Here is a 22,086-nt window from a genome sequence, read left to right on the forward strand (position 1 = left end):
AGAATTCAGAGGCATTACTTATGAATAGAGAAAGGGGGGGAACCTAAACCGGAATCCTTGTCTGAAGGCTGAACATGACAGTAGTCACTTCATGCCTCCAATAAGAAAGGTGACAGTGTTTCACCGGAACCACTGTCACTTTCGTTTTTAAAATTAAGTTTTTCGATTACTTATGTTTTAGATTAACTTCTATGAAAAAAATTTTGTCTAGTACTGAATTAGTTACGTTTTAGGCAAACGTCTTTGCAATTTTACGCTGGAAAAGGCAAGTTTTGCATCCCACAAACATGGCCGATACATTTTGACATAGGAACATTTGCACTTTAATTACTTTAAAGAGATACTTTCCGATCGTTTTTTTTTTATTATTTGTTTTTTAAATGTCTGAATGCAGCACATACATACGGTAGCATGCAAAGCTCCTTTAACTGATTATCTCTATTTAGCAATTCGAAGTAATTTAATTTATCTTTAGATAAATTTTCCTGGTAATTAGCAAATACAACCACAGTACGTAGTTGCAATTCAAAATGATGAAACCATTTAAAGGCATATTTAATGACATCAAAACGGAAGGTGTTTTAATATCGATCCAAGCAACATGCTTCGTACCATGTCCTATATCGCTAGAATATTAAAGTCGACTTCATGCAAACATCTTACTTTTTAACCCAATTCGTGACTTCCGTAACGGCAATTAGATTAATATTATTAAATTTCCAGTTTTGCACCGTTCGTTGGGCGAATCCACTTCATCGAGAGGTGGGGAAATATAAAGTCAATGTACAATACCAAATCTGGACAAAAAAAAAAAAAAAGTCGAGTGACATTTTACGTAAAAGGAACAGAGAGAGAGAGAGAGAGAGTAGTTGCCAGCGAAATGATAATGGCCTGAGAAGAAGACTTGCGAGAAGATATTACTGTAATGGACGTATATGGAGAAGTTCTCTCTCTTTAGCTCTCTCTCTCTCTCTCTCCTTTTAGTGTCTTTTTATTTCTTTTTTTGTTGTTGTTTATTTTTTTTTAACTAACACAAACCCTTTCTTCTTCCTAGCACGAGCCATCGAGCCTGTGGATGTCATATTACTTTCCTTCATTTTTTTTTTTCATCTCCTCTTGACAACATCGTTTTGGATTTCCTCTTAGTCTTCCTCACATTTGAAAAGTATTGAACATAACACCGTGGTAGGAAAAAATGTTGACACTTAAGCTAATGTTCCCTGATGTTTCTTACGAAAGAAAATTATACCTTCTTTAAATGTAATCTTACTAACAGATCATTTAGCCTCTTTGGGGTTATTAATTAAAGAAATACCAAGCAGTATTCCACTTAAATTAAATTGGTTTCGACATATGAATAACATCGCTCAACGTTATTAGTATAGTTTTAATTAAGGTGTTTTTTTTTTTTTTTTTTGTAATGCTGAATGATTATAATGTAGAAACTCTTCGTGATGAGAAAATAAGATGCTCATGATTGGAAAGATAAAAACTAACATCTACGACTACTTTAACGATAAGTGATTTACTATGACGCACTTAGTTGAGGGTTGGTCTAAAGATTGGATTTCAAAATATAAACTTTAAAAAAAATTCACTAAAGTCTACAAGGCAATTATACTGCTGGTCTGATAATTGTGTGTGTGGGGGGGGTTTCTACTACCACTTTTTCTGTTTTGTTGAGGAGAGGAGGGACTATGTTATCCACCTCTTTATGCGACCGTTTCACTCACCTTTATTCGAAAAATTCCCCACATCCAAGTACGAATTCGAACTCAGACCTTTACGTCTAATACAAGGAAAGATTGAGAATTCTGAAGAACAGATCGAATCCGAACAATGGACTTCTCACCAATACTTTTATAGCGTTCAACCCACCATTCGCATAGTTGGTTTTTTACATGGCAGCTCTTATTCCCAATGTTCTCCTAATCCTGTAAAAAACGGAGATTTAATAGGGAACAGCTGGTACGTTTAATTATTGCTGTTTGATGGTCCTTTCTACAAATCTCCAATAATTGTTTATGTGACTTTTGAACTTTTTTTTTTCCCTTACTTGATACGCACTCGACATTACATCGAAATAAGTATTGGGAAAGCACTATATTTCATAGAAACCTAAATTGCACGCATTTTGACAATGAATAGGCCCCACTTTGATACTGATGACATTCATCCCCTTTTGGGCATACTCTCCACGAGTTTGTGATGAGTTGGATATTTTTGGATCATTCGTCGATGATCCATTATTTCAATTTCACCATGTGGTGCACTGTCGCGTTGAAAGACACATGCGCTTGATGTGTAAAACTTCCACCATGTACAAAGCATTACATTTACAGAATGTGTTGCATATCCATCACCGTTCATCTTTCCAGGCACTACAACTAAAGGTCAAAGTTCATACCACGAGAAACAATATAAAGTTAAAACTTAGCCAACCAGTCTTTACAATTGGAATAGTGCACTCGAGTGTGACTTTCCCGAAGCACCCACCGCATTTACCCGATCGGAGAAGGACGTATTACGATATGTCATTCGACTGCTTACTGTAAAAATTAAGTGAAGGAAAAAAAAACTTGCTTACTTAAATAAAATGCTTAAAGTAAGTACTTTATTTAAAGCAATATATAAGTTTCTAGATTTTATGAAACAAACTGTGCATTATTGAAATTAACTACCAATTATCAAAATACAGCATCCTATGTTAATGATTGAGACTGTTCAGTGACAAATCGATGGCATAAATGGTTCAACCACTAATTACATTGAATTACACTATTATAATATGACATTATATTGTGATCTTATCACTGTATCATCATTCTATCGTTAATTACTATTGTGTTGGAGGAATATTTTACTGCAAATGTCAGGGTGATTATTGGCTATCCTCAATTTTCGCTGTAAAACGTCAGGGTGATTATTGGCTATCCTCAATTTTCGCTGTAAAACGTAGGAAAACCCAATAACTGTTCTTGGAAGGAGCAGATTCGAATCCAAACTAGGACACAAAGAAATTTTATAAAAAGTTTTTCTACCGGAAATTCATTTCATTATGCGAAAAAGCGTATCACATCGTCATAAGTCCATTTGTTAAACTGCCTCGAACCTAACCAAATTAAAATTAAAATAATACGCAGTTGATATGAACAGCATCTAGCATTTGAAACAACTGACGCATTCAACTCAGTAAACATGTTTCGTGGTTCAAACCGCTGAAAACAAATACATTTTTCCTTATGAAGCAAAAAAACCACAATACTAATGAAGAACTGCATTTATTTATTAGACTTTTCCAGCAGTCATTGTTTCTCATAAGAAACATGACTGCTATAATAAGAAAGCAGAACGATATTCATAGAATTTTTAGCTTGCTTTACCTTTGATCAGAACTAATTAAAAAAACTGTCAGGCAAAAGGCCCTTAAATGGTAGATATAGGGATTCTTGAGCAGAGTTCGTGTTCTTTTAAATAGAACGATATGACGACAACTGTGATGAAACTTTATCATTTTGGTAGGTTATCGACTACTTTTGATTTTTTTTTTTATGTTGGAATCGTATTTTGTCCTCTTTTTTCAACATCCGCCTTATAATTAAGGGGGATGTTGCATAATTAAATCACATTTCAGGATAATTACAGAAACCCGTTATCAAAGTTGGCATTCCTCTTTCGGATAATCCGTTAAAATTTAATAGTAATGAAAGAGGGAAGAGATCAGATAGTCACACTTTATTAAATCCTAAAAACACACAAATTGCATTAACTGCTTCCCATTGACTTCACTTTCGAACTTCGTCTTCAATTTTTATTTCGGAATCTGACCCATGCTAGGACACAAAACTCTCGAACACGCACACACTTAAATGGCTTTCTTAATCTCCCAATGGAATTGAACACTTAGTAGTTTATAAATTATATTTTTTTCGGTTCCCTACTCACGTTTCTTCCTTCTCCTGCATCCGAAGCGGTGGAAAGAAAAGAGCTTGTAACACACTTGCTTTTAAGACATTTTCTCGTTTCCATAGCATCTTCGTGTACAACTTGAATAAACTCTACAATTCGTTTTATTGTTGAAGTGATGTGACTAATTTGTGCTGAAAGTGAGAGAGATGACACTAGAGGAGAAGTGAAAAAAATAAAAAAAAAGGAGAATTTTCACCTTGTATTAAGTTAGTTTTTCTTGCTTAGACGAGGCGACGACTTAGAATGTTCCGTAACAAATCCGTTGTTTCTAAGTGATTTCCGCTTTGTCGATTAGCTTTTCTTGCCTTGCAACTGGAGACTATCTTTCACCAAATTTCCTCTTTTCTGTGATATAGAGCATTAAACTAGCAAGGACAAAATGCCGCCTCTCGGATTTTATTTTCTTTATAGGACTAGACAGTTTGAATGAGCGAAGATTTATGGCAGTTACAAGACAGAGAAACTACAATTTAATCTTTCGACACACTATGATGTAGAAGCAAATGGCGTCGTTCGTGTGCTACAAAACGAAAATGTCATACTTGCCAAAAAAAGTATTAAAAAAAAGAAAACAGTTTCCATTAGTACCGAATATTGCCGCATGAGGGCGTTAGTGAGACAGAATTCCCAATGACTTTTTTTTTTGTTAAAGATTAACTGTTTCCTACACCATACAACAATACCCATATCAAACAATGTCTGTATCCAACTCATCCATAATAATGTACGAACAATTTACTCAACAATGTTGTGTTGGAAAGCACATTAGCAATGCCAGTGCATTTAACAACTAATTTACCCATGCGTATAGGGATTCGTATAAATTCACAGATGAACGCTTGCATTTCCATATAACTCCGTGTGTCGTTGTTTCCTACAATCGCGTGATATTTACTCTTTTACCTAAACGATCGTTACTTCTCTGAGTGTCAATATTGACGCTCTGCCAACATCATCTTTTAAAGCAACACCCGAAGCCGATAGCATGGAATTTCGCACCACCAGACATAATCTGTGCAAGTGTTACTAAAAGGGAGAAAATTACTCACCAAGAACAAAGCCATCTTTACTCCACTGGACCTGACCTGCCTGGTTTCCCACTTGACACTCTAGAATTATACTTTGGCCTTCCACCACTTCCGCGGGTTTTGGACGGACTCGAAAATACTGCTGATTGCCAATTGCTGCAATAAAAAATAAAATAAAATTATGAATATATTTTTCATTCGAAGGAACAATAACAAAATCAGAATTTCAATCGTTTCCATAGAAACCAGTTATTCAAATAAGGCTAGGTTCTGAGTCTGCGCAGAACTCGAAAAGAGACTATTCAAAATACGTCATCAATAAGTTAAGCTTATCTACCTGTGACATCGTCGGAAGCCATGGAAGAGAGTTTTGTGCGAGGAATGGAAAAATATTCCTGTTGTGACGTATCAAAAATTAGTTGAAAGCATGCCCGCAATAGTTGTCTAATTGTGGCCAAAAGTGGTCTAATTCACACTTTTGAACACTTATTTTCTGTGCCAAAAATTCTACAAACTCAGGAACAAACTGACAAAAAATAACCTAGAAAAAGAAAGTTCCTCTATATTCATTAGATAAAATCGAACTTAGAAACGTGTTTCTTCTAGATTAGCACAATCAGTGCAAAAACGTTATATATTTATACTTTTACCTATTCATAATAATACAGCTAATCAGCTCATTTTCTGGAAAACAATGCGTGCAGGTACTAATTCTTTGCTAGCTGGAAATGTTTCAATTTAAAACGATACCGCATCCGTAAGTCACGTGTCACTAGTGATAACGATTCTGGTCCGTCATAACCCCCCCCCCCCCCAAAAAAAAACACTGGTAATAACAATAATAAATGTTTAACTTTTCAGTATTTGTGTGTGTGTGTTGAGATTTCTGAAGTTGCTTTCCTGTAGCTCCGTTCATTTAACTTTTAGCACTTAACAGACAAATATTTTGAGAGCATCCTCTCTACATCTCCAACCTCAAATCTTATTTCAATTTAAGCAAATACCAGTTTATCCTGTAGATTTCAACTGGATCCTTTTAGAAATCGATTTCTAAAGTGGTATAAAAACTAATATACTAATAATTGAATAAATAAAATCATGAACGTAATTTAAAAATTTTAAACATTTAATATTAAAATTCTAAACTAAAATTTAAAATCAAACTAATTAAAATTATTTTCTCATCCACGAAATATCGTAAATAAGTGTACAAGTTTAGTACATTAATACCGTGGGTAGCCTAAGAAAAATGTCTATATATATTTTTTAATGCCAAGGATATTCAGAATTTTTCATGGAGCTCCTATTTTAGACAATGAACAAAATTTGCCAAGCTTTTACCATAATGGAAATGCCTGCGCTCCAACATAAAGCTAAAATTAAATCCTAACTAATTAGAATGGCCAGAAGCATGTAGGTGTGCTGACACTTTCTACAGCCAGCACACCGTCATGCTGCTTTGTACATTGCAGTTTTCTTTGTCCTTTTTGTGTGCTTTAATCTTCTATTTCTTAAACTTCTTAATTCTTAACTTTAAAAGCCATTTGATTCATTATCTCTTTGTGATTAGTACCATTCATATCTCATTTCGGTTACTGGAATTATATTTCTACTCTCACGTATTTGTTCTTCATCCTCAATTTTTCCCAAATTATGCATTTTAGGCTAAATCCAGTCTTCCTATTCGGACAATCACATAAATGCAAATATTTTTCTTTTCCTGCTTTATACAATATGCATGCGGTTTAAAAATATTCGTCTTAAGGAGTTTTCAGCGATAGACGCTTTCTGTTAGTTGTTGTTTGTTTACGTTCCTTTTTTTCCCTGCTAATAGTTCTAATATCTTGTAATTCGTTGCAAGTAATTAAATTAATCCTCATTACCGTAACACGCACTTCTCTTTATTCCTAAAAATAACTTGAGAAGAAAAGTGATTATTTTTGTGCTCGCAATATTTTCGTCAAAAAGATGTACCTTTTTGGCTTTTAGCTCCTATGAAGCAACTGCCTTCCAGTCGTTTTTTTTTTTAATCTGCATAACATTTGCTTGCTTTAGGAAAAGCGAATGGAACAAATTGGATAAAAATGCAAAGATAGATTTGGCTTCAACAAACACTCCGCGATCCCTTCAGCAAAAAGAAAGAAAATAATAATAAAATAACAACAAGAAAATGAAGTAAGTGGAAGCTGCAACATGAATCTTGACTGCTTTTTACCATCTTTACTGTTTCCTACATTCTATCCTCTCCCCATCACTGGTTTGCATTCTCTGCCTCAGTCGCTATACTCGGGCTTATCTTTCGCGATTATACTCTGCTTTACTTACAAGGGAATCTGATATAATGTGAAATATCCTCTCCTTTCTCTTCTTCATCGTTTTACTCACAATAATGCGTCAACGCCAACCTCGACATATACGATGAGTTAAGGCTCATGATTTCCATGATACTGTAATGTTCTGTATTATATTATTCGTATCTAGCATAATAATATAATATGTAAATACAAAATTTCCTGTCTTTACGTGTTCATTTATTCTTTAATTCATCCTGTTTTATTTTATTTATGTATATTTGTAGTGTATTTATTCTATATTTTCTAAGTATAGAATAAACATTCTAAGTATCAGATGTAAAATCACGCGTGAAAACTTGACTTCTTATATACGGAGAGTGGAGTTGTAATGCAAGCTCTACAAATATCCTTTCATCAAATATTCAAAAATCATTGTCAAGTATTATGAAGTCGTGTACGATACATAAGTGGTTTTTGCTGGAATCAAGTTTATAAGCATTCATTTGATAGTGGATTTCTTGAAGAAATTTAAAAAATAGCGGACAGCAAAATTATTTAAACCTAACGTGATCTCAATTCTAAGTATCGAAAACAGTTAAAATATTAAGTTAAATTATTTGATTAAAGAAGGGGGGATGCATAGCGTGGTACATAAATGAAGAATAACTGAATAAAATATGAACTTTCGGAAAATAAAATGTGTTACTTAAATACTAAAAAATACAGTTATAATACATTAATTTCTACCATTCTTTAAAAAAAAAAAAAAAATCAGCTAACGCCTTTTTATTCCCGTATACGGGAGGTAGGCGAGGCCATTTAGCCCTATCTAACTTTATAATATGCAATTTCTTTAAAAGATATTGAAGAGCAGTAATTTAAGAGCAGAAGAGTAATTCTGCTCTTAAATTGAAATTTAAGAGCAGAATTACCAACAACAGTTGCTCTAAAGCAAAAAAAAAAAAAAAAAATTGACGAGAAAGAAATAATCAAATATATCAAGCAAAGTCATCATAATTTTAACTTTGGAAATAACAATACTGTTTGTGACTCTTCAGCCCTGACTTCTGACCTAAATGAAGATAGCCAGTGTCAATTGACGACTTTCTTTCTATCCCCATTCTCCCCCCGTAACTTAATGACGACCTTTCTGGTCTACTCCTATCCCTTAAATACGATCTTTTGTGTGCAGTATCTAAATATTGCCGTGCACATGGCGTTAATTTAGATGAACAGCTGTAGCTTGCATGTAATTTAGCCTGCTGTACACCAAAAAGTGATAGAGCATCGGATTATTCAGTCTTTGACCTCTGTATCGCAATACCGTAAAGGCGTTGATACATACGCACTTTTAGAGGTCAGCCATGTACAATAACCGAACTGTTTTGAAGGCTTGGTACTTGCCTTCCTTAAGTATCGTGTTTCTTCCTTCTCTGGGTCTAATTAGCGTTATGTGAACGGTTTGATAGTGCAACGAAGTTAAAAAAGAAGTCTGATTTGGCTGACAAATAACATCTTTAAGTTAGTTGGTGATGAGAAAGATAGCAATACCCTTCATGCCTTATCATGTGGAAACACAGGCGAAAAAGTAACGAGTGTAGAATTATAATTGCAAGCTGATCTAGAGTTTGTTGGCATAAACATCCCATTATAGATATGTAACTGAAACTGATCTCGGCCTACGAAAAAAAAAAAAAAAAATCTTGCATTTGGTAGACAGAAAAATAACTGGGTTATCGTGACTGTTTAGGATCTCAAATGGTTACTGAAGCACAAGGAGATGATTCTTTATAAGCGAACACTCTTGACCATTATGTCTGGGTTAGTAAGCCTTCAAGATGAAAACTGTTTTAGCATTAATGACAAAGGATCGACATTTGTTCTGTTTGTATCTAATTACTATCGAAGCCAATATATTATTCAGTAATATGCCATATATTATTCAATAGTATTCAATTCACTATTATTTCTGTCAAAATGGGTGTATTTTCCTGCTAGTTTTGTCAATCGAAAATACCTGTTTTCCGGGAGAACAAATCCTGTCGATTCTGAATGAGATCGGCTGACTCATTCTCAGTTGAAAAGCCCTTATGAAAGGTTCATCGTTTCTAACTGTAATGTGAACTCAAGTCATTCTAACCAAAGGGTAAATATCCTGCTCTACGGAGTGCTCGAGTTAGATGACACTGTATTGTGTATGAGAAATGAGTGTATTCTTAGGCTGGTTTGTTTGATGAAGAAAAAATCGGAGTTTTTCAGATGTAAAGATAAACGTATAGAAGTGCACGTATTATTAGAATCCATTGTTGTTGTTGTTTTATTTCATTATTGCTTGAGTAGGGTTTAAAGAAATGACCAATGAAATTCTAGAATGTTCGTGAAGATAACTGGTAAACTAGCTGGCATTTTTTAAAAAAAATTCCCACTGGTAATTATTGTTGCATATTGCAGTTATTTATAGAGACAATAATAGCATCCTGTGATTAAAGAAGCCACGTTATGAATTCCAGGCAGGTTTCGTGTATGCCTTATATCACCCAAAAGTCATTGATCAATAGCACAGAACACACCCACAGTATTTGTTTTCCCCAAGTGCCCCAAGGCAAAATGTAAATATCTGTCGAGTGAAATGTAAGTGAATCTTATTACCTGAATTTTGTCTCTAATCAGAAAATGAAATATAATATTCATTTGTTGTTTCTGTTATTTATATATTAAATCAAAAAAAAAATGTCTAATATTAGGATCGGTATTTAATATTATTAGAATCTAAAATTAAAAATTCTACCTTACTCTAGAAGTATTATTTCCAAAATACCTAGAAAAGTAACAACTGCTGACTTCACTATTTACTCTCTTCACGTAACATAAACTCCTTCACGTTAACTATAAACTGCATAGGTAGTTGAATCTACCTATGCAGTTTATAGTTATAGTTGAAGAAAAGAAAAGAAAAGCACCGTAAACTCGCATACATCGAAAGAACACATCAAGACAGGAAGCGTAATGGTTTCTATAATATGGTGGATTATTGTTGCCATGAGAAGTAGTCAACTGCTTGGTGTTCTCCTTAACTACAGGAACTTTGTTACTAACTCCACCCATTGATCGTCTAGATAAATTCCAAGATGATAATGCATATATTCTTCTTTCTTGCTAATCCAGCAAGACCTCGGCTAATCCTTTGGGATTACGAGGCCACACTTTTGCTAACCAAAAATAGAGTTAGTTCACACTGCGCAAGCGATCGGCGCATCTGTTTGGTGGAAGATCTCTAAGGAGCTGTTTTCATACGCAACAGGATGCTTGGCTGTGTATAGTTATTATGTTACTTGGTTATGATGTAGTGTGTTTTCTCTGTTTCACTGATCGGAAAGAACTAGACAGAAATTGATGTAAAGGAATATTTCGCAATATATATATATATATATATATATATATATGCTTTATACATGTATAAAGCCACTTCAACCACAATGATAGAAAAATAAATAAATATATCGTCTTAAAGAAATAGTTGGTATAATAAGGAAAGCACTTTTTTCTTAAATAAAATATATTTGTAAATAAAGTATGAAAATATACATTATAATAATAAATTATAATGCATAAATTTTATTTCAATAGGTGGTAGTACTAAAATAAGAGGAAGGAGGGTTAGAACACCACTTTATGGTATCCATAATAAATAAATAAAATTAGATTAATGGGAAAGTCGTTTTTGTTTTCGAAACACTTTTGGATTTTTCGTAAACTTAAGTTTCCTAATTGAGATTTTTTTTTTGTTTCATTCAAGAGAAATTCGACAACTTTTTTAATCTTGAGAAAGTCAAGATTTTATTGTCCCATACTTTTACTTACCTCCATCTATGAAACTATGTCGTGTCTTTTGAAATAACGACCTCTTTCACTAGGAGGGGGAAGAAAACAAAAGAGAAAGGGGAAAAGAAATAAATTGAAACAGGCGAACGTAACCGCTTTTTCCTCTGATTGACGCAACTCGTATGGTTTTGTAGCAGATGGGTCGTTTTGAACATCGTCTTTGGCAGACATGATTTTTGATCCTATTTTCTCAGCTTCGGACCATTTCTCGAGGCTCTAATAAAGACAAGAAATGGCAAGGAAAATAAAGAAAAAAAAAGTAAACCTAACTAATAGGAAGGTGAAGAGATAAAGAAAATAATAAAAAGAAATGAAATGTTGTGATAAATTACGGATTTCATCAATCAGGAGAAAGCACCACAAAATGGGATTGTGGCTGTAGTACTACGCGTAACAGCTCAATAAATACAACGCTACGATTCCGTATCTGTCGCGAAGATCCAACGATGTTTCGTTCGGTAGCATCGAAAAGAATTAGCAATATTTTTCGTTCGAGATACTAAAAAAGTAATAACTCTGATCATTTATATCCTTCGCTATTAAACACTTCGATTGCTATGTTGGTAAAAGTCCCCGATCGTTTTTTTTTGTAGCTTAGAAAAGCCTTCACATTTTTCAGTAAAAAAAAATCTGCAGTGTCTGTTTTTTTTTTTTTAATCCCCATCGGAGCGTGTTTATTTGTTTGTTGAAACTATTAATACAATAAAAGAAAAAAAAACGGCTTATTTATTTGCTTACTATATTTTAAAATTATATTAATAAACATAATTTTAAATAATATTAAACGAATTTTTGAAAATCAATGTATTATTTATTAATTTTTTTTAAATATATAATTTTTGTAAGTACACCTTCAACTTTTTTATATCTTAGTTAATTGTGAATTCGCCATCGCTCAAATTTACCTCCTAATATAAACAGAAGCAGCAAGCTAAACATCAGAATCAAACTGCTTTTATACCAGCTGACGATTCGTCCTATAGTTACTTATGCTTCTCCAGGCTGGAGCCACACTTCCACTACAAATATTATCAAATTGCAACGGGTTCAGAACAAATGCTTGAGAATGATTCTAAACGCCCCATGGTTCGTCAGAAATCATCAACTTCACCGAGATACAAATATTCCTTATATCTTCTCCTTTCTACAAACTTTAGCTGCAAAGTTCTTCCTAAAGACGTCTACTCATCCCAATGATCTAGTTCAGCAAGCTGTAGCCTATGAGCCTACGGATACATTTAAACACAAAAGACCAAAAGTACTTTTAACTTCCTTCAGTGATGTATAATCTCCATGCCCATTCTGGGCGAGCAAACTGCTCATAATATTTTCCCTCACTGTGACCGTAACAGACAACCGGGAATATGAAAAGCTTTTCGCTTCACCCCTTAAGTCATAAATGTGAATTGTGGATTTTGATGATTCGTCTCATAATCATATATGTGCTTCTCTGGAGTTATACCGCCAATACTAAATTCTTAAATTGCAATGCTCCATGGTTTATCAGAGATATTCAACTTCATTGGGATAAAAAATATCCCTTATATCTTCTCTTGCCTCCAATTCCTAACAACAAAGTACTTCTTAAAAACGCCTACGCACCTCCAACGAAATACTACAGCAACTGCAAATTAAAACGAAACTGATCTCTTCAAACACAAAAGACCAAAAGCCATATTAATTTCTAATATAGATATGTAAGCTCCTAGGGCGAGCATATAGCTCATAGATTTTTCCCTCATGTACCCTATCAGATAGCGAGGAGTATAAAAAGCTTCACCCTTAGAACCAGCAACTTTAATCGTTAATTGTGGCTTTTAAAGTTCTCGAATGTCAGTCGTATTGTTTATAGGATTGGAAGCGATTATTATGTAATGCTTGGTCTTTCAAATGATGTTACTGAAAGTTGCAGTCTGTATGGGTCTTCTCCCGCTGCATTCTATGGCTAACCGTAATGGCTAACCGTAAATACTGTTAATAACCAGTAAAGAAAACGAGCGTCCAATTGTAAAGGACAGAAGACACTCCATTCTTGTTCTTTATTTGACAAACGTTGTAGCTCATGATCATCCCAAGCTTCATGATCTTCCATAACTAATTCTGATTTGCATGCCACTCTTTAGTGGAATTAGGACAACTTCAATGCTACTAAAATGCAATTTTGTCTTCCTCCTGGGAAGAACTATCTCCCTTCGACTCCTCTTTACTTTGATGATGTCCAAGTCTCCATAGAAGATCAAACTGCCCTTCTCCCAATGATTCATCCTTTCCTGGCATAAACACATCTGATTGTCGTCTCGGCCCTAAAAATTTGATGTCTTATTTTCTGTTAAAGACGTTACTGGTTACCTTTACAGCTGCTAATCTTACAGTAACCCTAAACCCCTTTCTTCAAACAAAATTCTTCATTGTGTTTAAAGAAAGATATTTCAATTTCAATTATATGATTACCCATCCCACACATATTATTTTTGCTTTCTACATTTTATGTATGTAGTATCAGGTGCTGAAGTGGCTTCCATGATTCCGACCGGTGGGTCTTAAACTAAACTATGGAAGTTTAATTTAAGAACTCATATTTAATTCTGAAAATCTTATTGGTCTTCCCACATTACATTTTTTTTATTATTTTTTTATAGTCCTTATAAGGACTGGCTTAAAAGGGCAAAGCAAGAATGCTTTTCATCTTCCCCGTTATCTATAGAGGACAGTGTAGGAATAAGGTGTTAGTGAGCTATTAAAGCTCTGATCATGGCAGGCGGGTAACAGCAATAGCCGAGCCTCAGAACTTCATTGGCTACAGCATTGCCATTCCATTACCCTCCAAGGGTATTTTGTTAATATATTTTTAGCATTACATTGTTGGAACTTTGTAACTTGTAACTTCTGTGGCTTGATGGACCTCAATCCCATGGATTATTATCTCTTCGTCGCTAGGAAATAGATTTGTGTTAAAGATTAACAAGCACTTGGCTCATCCTATTCAGGGTGAGTCAAGTGCTCGTTAATCTTGCGGAAGCACCTGAACCGAAAAGCAGAGCAGCTTTCGGGGGCTTGGAAAACTCCTGAATGAGTTGCTTGGGATGAAAAGCCGCTTATGTGAATAAGTAGTGGTAGTGTTACGGAGCAACGAGGAAATATCTGGGATATCAGCAACGATATGCAGGAGAGCATGTCACTTGTTGATCATGGAGAAGATGACTTGGGTACTCCTGAGGAATTTGTTGGTGTCGGCTTGGCTGGGGTTCATTTTGCAAAAGGCAGTTAGCATCTCCCCTAGTGAGGCAGCAAGAATCAGTGCAGAGTTGTGGCTATAAGCTGCCGAGGTTCCGGGTAAAATTCGCGGAGAAACCGTAGAAGCGAAATTTTTATCGGCTGTAACACCCCTCGCTGTGAAATCTGGAGCAGGTTTCATGGCTTGATTCTGTGTGGGCGGGGCTAAAACCGCTCTTGTCTTCTGTAGGTTAGAAGGATGAATTGAGCAGCCCTTATAGTTGGCTGGATGTGGGCCACCACAATTCGTGCATTTAGCAGGTGTAGACCGTGGTTTTGTGCAAGTGTGTGTTGATGGCTGTCACCGCACTTTACACACTTGTAATCTGCTTTACATAACTTTTGTGCATGCCCAAATTTCTGGCAGCGATGACATTGACCGGCGGATGCCTTTCTTCTGAGTGGTTCGGTCTTGATGACTAAGCTGCAGACTATCTTAAGGTCGTAAATTTCTCTGTGGTCTTTACTGATCTCCACTAAGACCAGAGGCATGGGGCGCTTGTCTGAGCGGTACATGCGCGAGATCTTAATTGGTTCAAGGCCTTGTGATCTGAGGTCAGTAGCTATTTCATCAGATGTAATGGTTTCAGCCAGACCTCTAATGACTACTTTTAGTTTTTTTTTTCACTCTTGAGTTGAAATGTGTGATATGGGACATTCAGTTCGTCCATAAGTCCGGTGATCCAGCGGTAGTCCAACGCCCCTACCGGTTGAATTCGGATTCCGTCATCTATGGTCTTAGCCGATATAAATTTGATGTTGCTGTTCTTCATTGTCTCCGCGATTGATGACCATTTTTCTTTCGATCTTAGAATAACTCGAGGAATCCTCTCTTTGGGCTGTGCCCCTGAATCCTTCGCTCTTGCTTCAACAGGTTATGCTGTTGTGTCCACTGGAGCTGTAATTTCCAAGGGCTGGGGTATTATTTCAGGATCTGCTGTGGGGGACTTTTTCTTTCTCTTCTTCCTTCTGACCTCCTGAAAGCCACTGGAGTTTGAATTAGGGATATCTTCAGTTGCTGTTACTAGCGTTGTCATGTGAAGAGGGAGGAAGTTCAAAGGGCTGGAGGTCCTCTGTCTCCACTTCAAGAACCTGGTGTTTTCCGATTTTATCGGGCCATTTTGTGTTTAGTATGTTGCCTAAATGCCTGAAAAGAGGCAATAGTTCTTTAAAATTGAGATTGTCAAAAGGCAAATCCATGTCAAGGCGAAAGCTTTAATGTGGGGGGGGGGGCAAGACCTGCCTTGTCCCTTCTGACCGCTACCAGAAAAATTGCGTTACCGAAAAAAGTCTTACCTGCTCTGCTGAACGAGCACGCTGCTGACGCTACAGGAGAGATCAAAACTCGCGTATAATATCTATTTTCACATTAACATATCTATAATATCATTTTTTCGAGATCATAATGAACAAGCACATACTAGGCAAAAGTCATCATGACTAATCGAACCACAAGTGATCACAAGTTAATGACCGCAATCAGAAAAAATTCATGACTTGGAACTTTGTCCTTAAGAGGACTGGCTGAAAGGGACGAAGCAAGAATGCTTTTCATATTCCCCGTTTTCTGTAGAGGACAGTGCAGGGATAAGGTATTATTGAGCTATTAAAGCTCTGATCATGGCAGGAGGGTAACAGCAATAGCCGAGCCTCAGTTAGGACTTCATTGGCTACAGCATTGCCATTCATTATCCTCCAAGGGTATTAATTACCGCATCTCATGGTCAATTTCCTCTATTTTTTCCAGCCAACCTGGAACTTTGTCCTTATAGTCCTTATAAGGACTGGCTTCAAGGGGCGAAGCAAGATGCTTTTCATCTTCCCCGTTATCTGTAAAGGACAGTGTAGGGATAAGGTGTTATTGGGCTATTAAATTAAAGCTCTGATCATAACAAGAGGGTAACAGCAATAGCCATATTTAAAGGTAAAGCCGTCTCTAAAAATTCGGACGATCTCTAGGCCACTCGATCGAAAGGCCGTCCATCTCAGCGTTGGCCTTCCACCCACGCTCCACCACCACCGAACAGAACCGCTCATATTCCGAAGAAAAGCATTCACCGACAAAGCCCCTCAGTGGGCCGTGCCGAAGAACACTTTCTTCGGAGACTCAAATTGCTCCCTTAAGGCAAAAACCTTAAGAGAGCGAACTCAAACTCTCGAATCTCTGCACACCAAGGGGTAACAGCAACGGCCGAGCTTCAGTTAAACTTCATTGGTACAGCATTGCCATCCATTATCCTCCAAGGGTATTATTAATCACAACATCTCAAGGTCAATTTCCTCTATTTTTTCCAGCCAAGCTGGAACTTTGTCCTTATAAGGACTGGCTTAAAGGGGCGAAGCAAGATGCTTTTCATCCTCCCCGTTATCTGTAAAGGACAGTGTAGGGATAAAGTGTTATTGAGCTATTAAATTAAGCTCTGATCATGGCAGGACGGTAACAGCAATAGCCGAGCCTCAGTTAGAACTTCATTGGCTACAGCAATGCCATCCATTAGCCTCAATGGGTATTGATCCTTCGATCCCGAATTTAATAATCTAAAATTAGTCAGCAAATAAATTCAGAAATTTGAATTTATGAAGTTTGTCATTCATTACGCTCCAACATTTGTAATTTATTAAGTAAAGTCTCTGAAAAAAATTTTCGGTATATGGGGGAAATACTAATTTTTTATTAAAATAACTCGTTTAGAGTAGTTATAATTTCTTTATTATTTCTAATATTATACATTATATATGTTTTTATATATTACTTCATTAAATATTTTAAGTAGAGTCACACAGCCTAATCTCTACGATAGATCCAAATCTAGCATTAGTATAGAAATTTAACTTTTAGCATTTTTTTTCTCCATATTATTTTAATTTTTTTCTTAATTTTGAAATATTTTAATCATATTTAGTATTAAAAAGTTATATAATAGCTTAATATTGATGCTTATTAGGTCATTAATACAATTTATTTGAACACTACACAGAATTGCATGTACAGTTTTGTGGTTTATGAAATATCATTCATACTGTATATTTCTATAGCAGGTTTTTTTTTTTCCTTAGGAAATCTCTCTTTCTCTCCGAATAAAATTATCATCGCATTTTCACTCAGCTAGGTTAGTTTGCCGTGTTTTTTCTTTTTTGTTTATTTTTGAAATCTATCTTTAGAGTTTCTATATACCGTCTTGAAAAAAAAAAAAAAATAGAAAAGAAATTGCGATGGAGGTATAGAAATACATCCAAGTAAATGAGCGTAGAATTCACAAACTCTTGAAAGGTTTTATTCAAGTACGAACATCGTAATAAAAATAACGGGGGAAAAAAAAAAAAAACCGCACTTTCATCATTTTCTTCCGAGTTTTTCTTTTCTTACCTTGTTGAATTCAGCTTCTCTAGTTATATATTTTTTTCTACAATTATATTCATTGTCATTTTCTAAGAAATTGTTGACTTTTTGAGGCATTTTTCCCTTCTTTTTTTTTTTTTTTTTTTTTTTTTGTATGTGTGTGTGATTGCCACAACACCTTAACAACACCACCATTTGTCGAAGTCACCGAGAATTAAAAAGAATTTCCTTTTTGGTTACAAAGAGCTATACTATCCTACGGGGGGAAAAAAATGAAAATATCTAAAGAAGATTGCTTAAGACGTCTATTCTTTCTTAGAAGGCAGAACTTCAACCGATTCGCGTTATTATTCTCACCACAGACATTAAAACCAGCATTACGCATCCTTTTTAACCTTCCAGAAACAATCTGTGCCGCCTCAATCTAAACAATGCATTGTGATTACGTTTGAAAAGGAGAAGGCAAAGAAGCAGCCTCATTGATAGCGCCATAAGAGAAAAGCGGTTTAATAGCAGATGTTGTAATATGGTTAGAAATGTCTCTTTGTTAACGTGGCTCACTAGAATTAGGTTATTTCTTAGAAATCTAAATAAAATGACTCTACGACAACATCTTAGCGTTTCAATGAAGCCAGGATAGTCTGAAATATTTGTTTTCGTTTTATTATTATCAAGGCCTCACGGAGTTTTTTAAGCAGAAAATTTAATATTAATTTTTCATCCTTGTACCAAAGAAAGCAGGTCGCGTTATAAAGTGGGTTTGTTTTTTTTATTTATTCTTTTTATTATTTTGAAAGAGCAAGTATGTTTTGATTTATAACAAAGACGCAACTCACTGAAGAAGACTACTGGGGAATGGATTTTTAACTTTTCTATCTAAATAAACAATTTTGGAACGTAAAATTCCTACACTAATTCTCGAAGGACCTGAACTACATTACATCGTTTTTCCGTAGTCGTTTCTGGTGGTATTAATTGTAGTATTTATTGTTTATTGATATTTTGTATGACAATTATTTATAACTATTAAATATAAATGATTTTCATCTCACGGTGTGAACCGAAAACTCCGCTAATTGGAAAGCAGAAATGGTTTGAAAAATATTCATATTTGGCCCCCGACGCATTGTCCCATAAGAATTCTGTAATCCTTAGTTCCTATCTACTGTATTAATATAGTCTACGTTCTCAACATTTTGTGAGTGAGATTATCAGAAAGAAAGAAAAAAAAAACTAGAAGATTTATGATATTCTTAAGTCCTTAATCCAATTAATTTTTTTTAATAGAAATGAAACTGTATTGATACAGTGATGTGCTGATAAAAATACATTTTTGAAGAACTCTATTTAGCATACAAAGTATTTCTTACTTTGGCGATAAAATGCTGCTTCCCACCAGGAAAGGAAGAAATATACGCTGTCCAAAGGATTTGTGTTGAGTACAGCAAAGCGTGCACCACCCTTCTTTCTTCTCCCAAGCGACGAAACTTTTACATTGCTTTAAGTTATGATATAGGAAATCCTCCTCCTCATTATACGTACATTAGGCCTAGTAGCCTGTTACGTTAGTATTAGTCATGGCCTATTACGATTTGAAACCGCTACCGCTTTGAGGATAAAGTTGGTTGGTTAGCCCTATGCCTCCCGGTGTGTCATGTCTGTAAATGCATGTGTTCACGGGGCTGGTTTGCCTGTTCTGGGTGAAGAAAAACCCGAATTTCCGGATAGAAAATCCTCCTACCTCCGTATGCGACCAGCTAACTCACCTTTAGTCGAAAGAGACCAGATAAAGGTTCCTCACGTCTTGGACAGGAATCGAACCCAGGTCTTTCCGGCCAAAGTTCCAAATGAGCTAAGGAGGCTAATATTGGGAACGGAATACGTAATTTGGTGTTCTTAGATGTTTTGAAAGGAATCAAACACTCAAGTTTCATAAAATATCGGCTATTTTGTTAGTTAGGGAAAAAAAAAATATATATATATATATTGTCGGCGATTAACGTTTTATTTCTGTGTTAAGTATGGCACCCCCCCCCCCCCTTAGAGCAAAATTTTATCTTCATCCCTTGCTTTACAGTAAGAAGATGTTCGAATATAAGACCAACACACCAGAAGAAAATAAATAAAATCGTGGATGCTGAAGTTATATTTCATCGTGATTAAAATGGCAGCAAAGGACATCAAATACTAAATCATATCTTCTTCTTATTACCACTAAATTGCAATAAAATGAAACATTGGCCATGCAAAGAATAAACCAGCAATCAAATCACTAAAGTAGGTGCACGAAAAACTAAACTCTCCAAACACCTGTGCTGGTTTTTTTTTTTTTTTTTTGATTCCCCCGATTAGAAATTGTGTGTGTGTGTGTGTGTGTGTGTGTGGTGTGCGCAGCGATGAAAGGAGATGAGACTAACCTAACGAGGCTTGCTCAACAGTGAATTATTGACGCCTGCCTAGAATAGAAGCACAAAACACTACAGGTTGGCAGGGGCAGCATGCTCGTGGGAGTCTACGCCTGAGCTACGAATGTGTAGCTACAACGTAGCCTTCGCGTTTCCTTCATAATTAATTGCTGGTTTATATTTAATTCTCTCTCTCTCTCTCTCTCTCTCTCTCTCATATCTGCCTCTCCCAAGTCTCCGTGTCCACAAACTCTATCAGTGCATCCTACTGGAGTTACTGATAGATTTCTTTTGCAACATTCTTCGGGCTGTAATGATAATGGTAGCAATCTATTACCCGAGTGGATCGTCTATCTTTTTCTCTTTTCTCATTCTGTAATTTTGATAAACTAAGAGGAATACTTTGTTTCTAGAATCTAATTCGATTGATAAATACCTCAGTGACTCATATGAGCTGAACAAATTAAATTAAAAACAATGATTAATAACAATTTTAAAATTAAAAAAAAAAATTATTTCTACAATAAAGAAAATTATCTAAAATTCTTTCATTTATTTAATTATTTTACGAAAAATAATAATATAACAAAATTTATTGTTATGATTTAATGACACTATTAAATTATCAAGATAGTGAATAGTAAAAAAACGGTGCTAGTGAGCGATGGTTTTAAGATTTAAGAAAAAAATATCGAATTAGTAACTAGAGCATCAACAAATCATCGATTATTGACATTCGTGTTTCTTAAACGAGTGAGACGACAGTCCTCATGTGAACTGTCTATTTTAACAGAGCATTTCAGGCTGTCAACTGTTCTTAGAAAGATTGAAACCTCTTGGCAGAGAAAAAAATCCATTTCTTCCTCATCTTTCCCATTTTTTTTTAAATTTGAAATATAGAAGGGCATTCCCCTTCCCTCCCCTTCCTTTTTTCGTTCCTTGGCAACGATTCTTTTTACACTTATGCGCCAGGCAGTGTCAAAGAGCAGATCAATAGAAGCAAAACGGGTTAGAGCAAAGGCAGGATGGCACAAGTTAAGTTCAGAGGCTAAAGGAAGCCTGCTTGATCAAACAACAGAGATTACTCCAGCGGAGAGCTTGTCGGCTCGTTAATGATCGCGAAATATTCACTTTTTCAGGTAAAACTCTTCTGAAGGCAGAGCCTATATAGATGCTTCATTCAGAATGCATTAGAGGAGTGTAGTAAAGGTTATTTGCTTTGCATGAAAACGGACTCGGCTATGCACAGCCGTAGATTAAAGCCATTGAAGAATATTCGGGCACCGGAAATCATCAGATAACCCTCGAACCCAATATTCCTCTTCGAATGAGAATAGGAGAATATTTGGAGATGAAGTTCGTAAATATCTTCCACACGGGAATACTTGAGATCTCTTTTCATGGATTTAAATATATCAAATTTGTTCAGCAGTCCAAAAAAAAAAAAAGTGGGCGATATTTCACTCTTCAAATACTCGAATTTACATTCATTTCAAGCTCCCGTATGTACTCGCGCAAATTAATCTCGAGTGGTCTAATATCACTGTACAAGTGGATCTTGATGTACTTTTATGTGATATTAAATGCAAATGTTAAAAGATCATTTTTTTTTTGTATGAGTGTGAAGTTTTACGAGTCCTTCAGAGTAAGTGCATGTTAATTTTATTATTGCTTTAAGCTATAGAAGCGTATCAGCGAAAAGGGTGCATGAAGAAAATTAAGTAGGCAATTAAATTATTTCGTTTACCTAGAACTAGACGCTTGATCTAAATTAAGTGACCTTAATAGGAAAAAAAACTGTTAGCGTTTGCTAATTAAAAAGCTTCCAGACTCTATATTAAGTTTGCTTTTATTTTAAATATTATTAGACGCCCACCTATCAGAACGTTGGTTCA

At 35.3% G+C, this 22,086-nt stretch overlaps 1 protein-coding gene across 1 annotated transcript in view; it reads right to left on the reverse strand.

The window, feature by feature from the left end:
• sns (nephrin adhesion molecule sticks and stones) overlaps positions 1 to 22,086 on the reverse strand; it is a 254,295-nt gene that overhangs the window by 122,108 nt on the left and 110,101 nt on the right. The window contains exon 2 of the mRNA XM_090412430.1: positions 5,019 to 5,153. Within this exon, the coding sequence (XP_090268556.1) occupies positions 5,019 to 5,153 (135 nt within the window). The remainder of the gene's footprint in view (positions 1 to 5,018; positions 5,154 to 22,086) is intronic.

Source organism: Typopeltis vanoorti, chromosome 2 (assembly GCF_054136105.1).
Source record: "Typopeltis vanoorti isolate ZY-2024b chromosome 2, IOZ_Tvanoo_1.0, whole genome shotgun sequence".
NCBI lineage: Eukaryota > Metazoa > Arthropoda > Arachnida > Uropygi > Thelyphonidae > Typopeltis > Typopeltis vanoorti.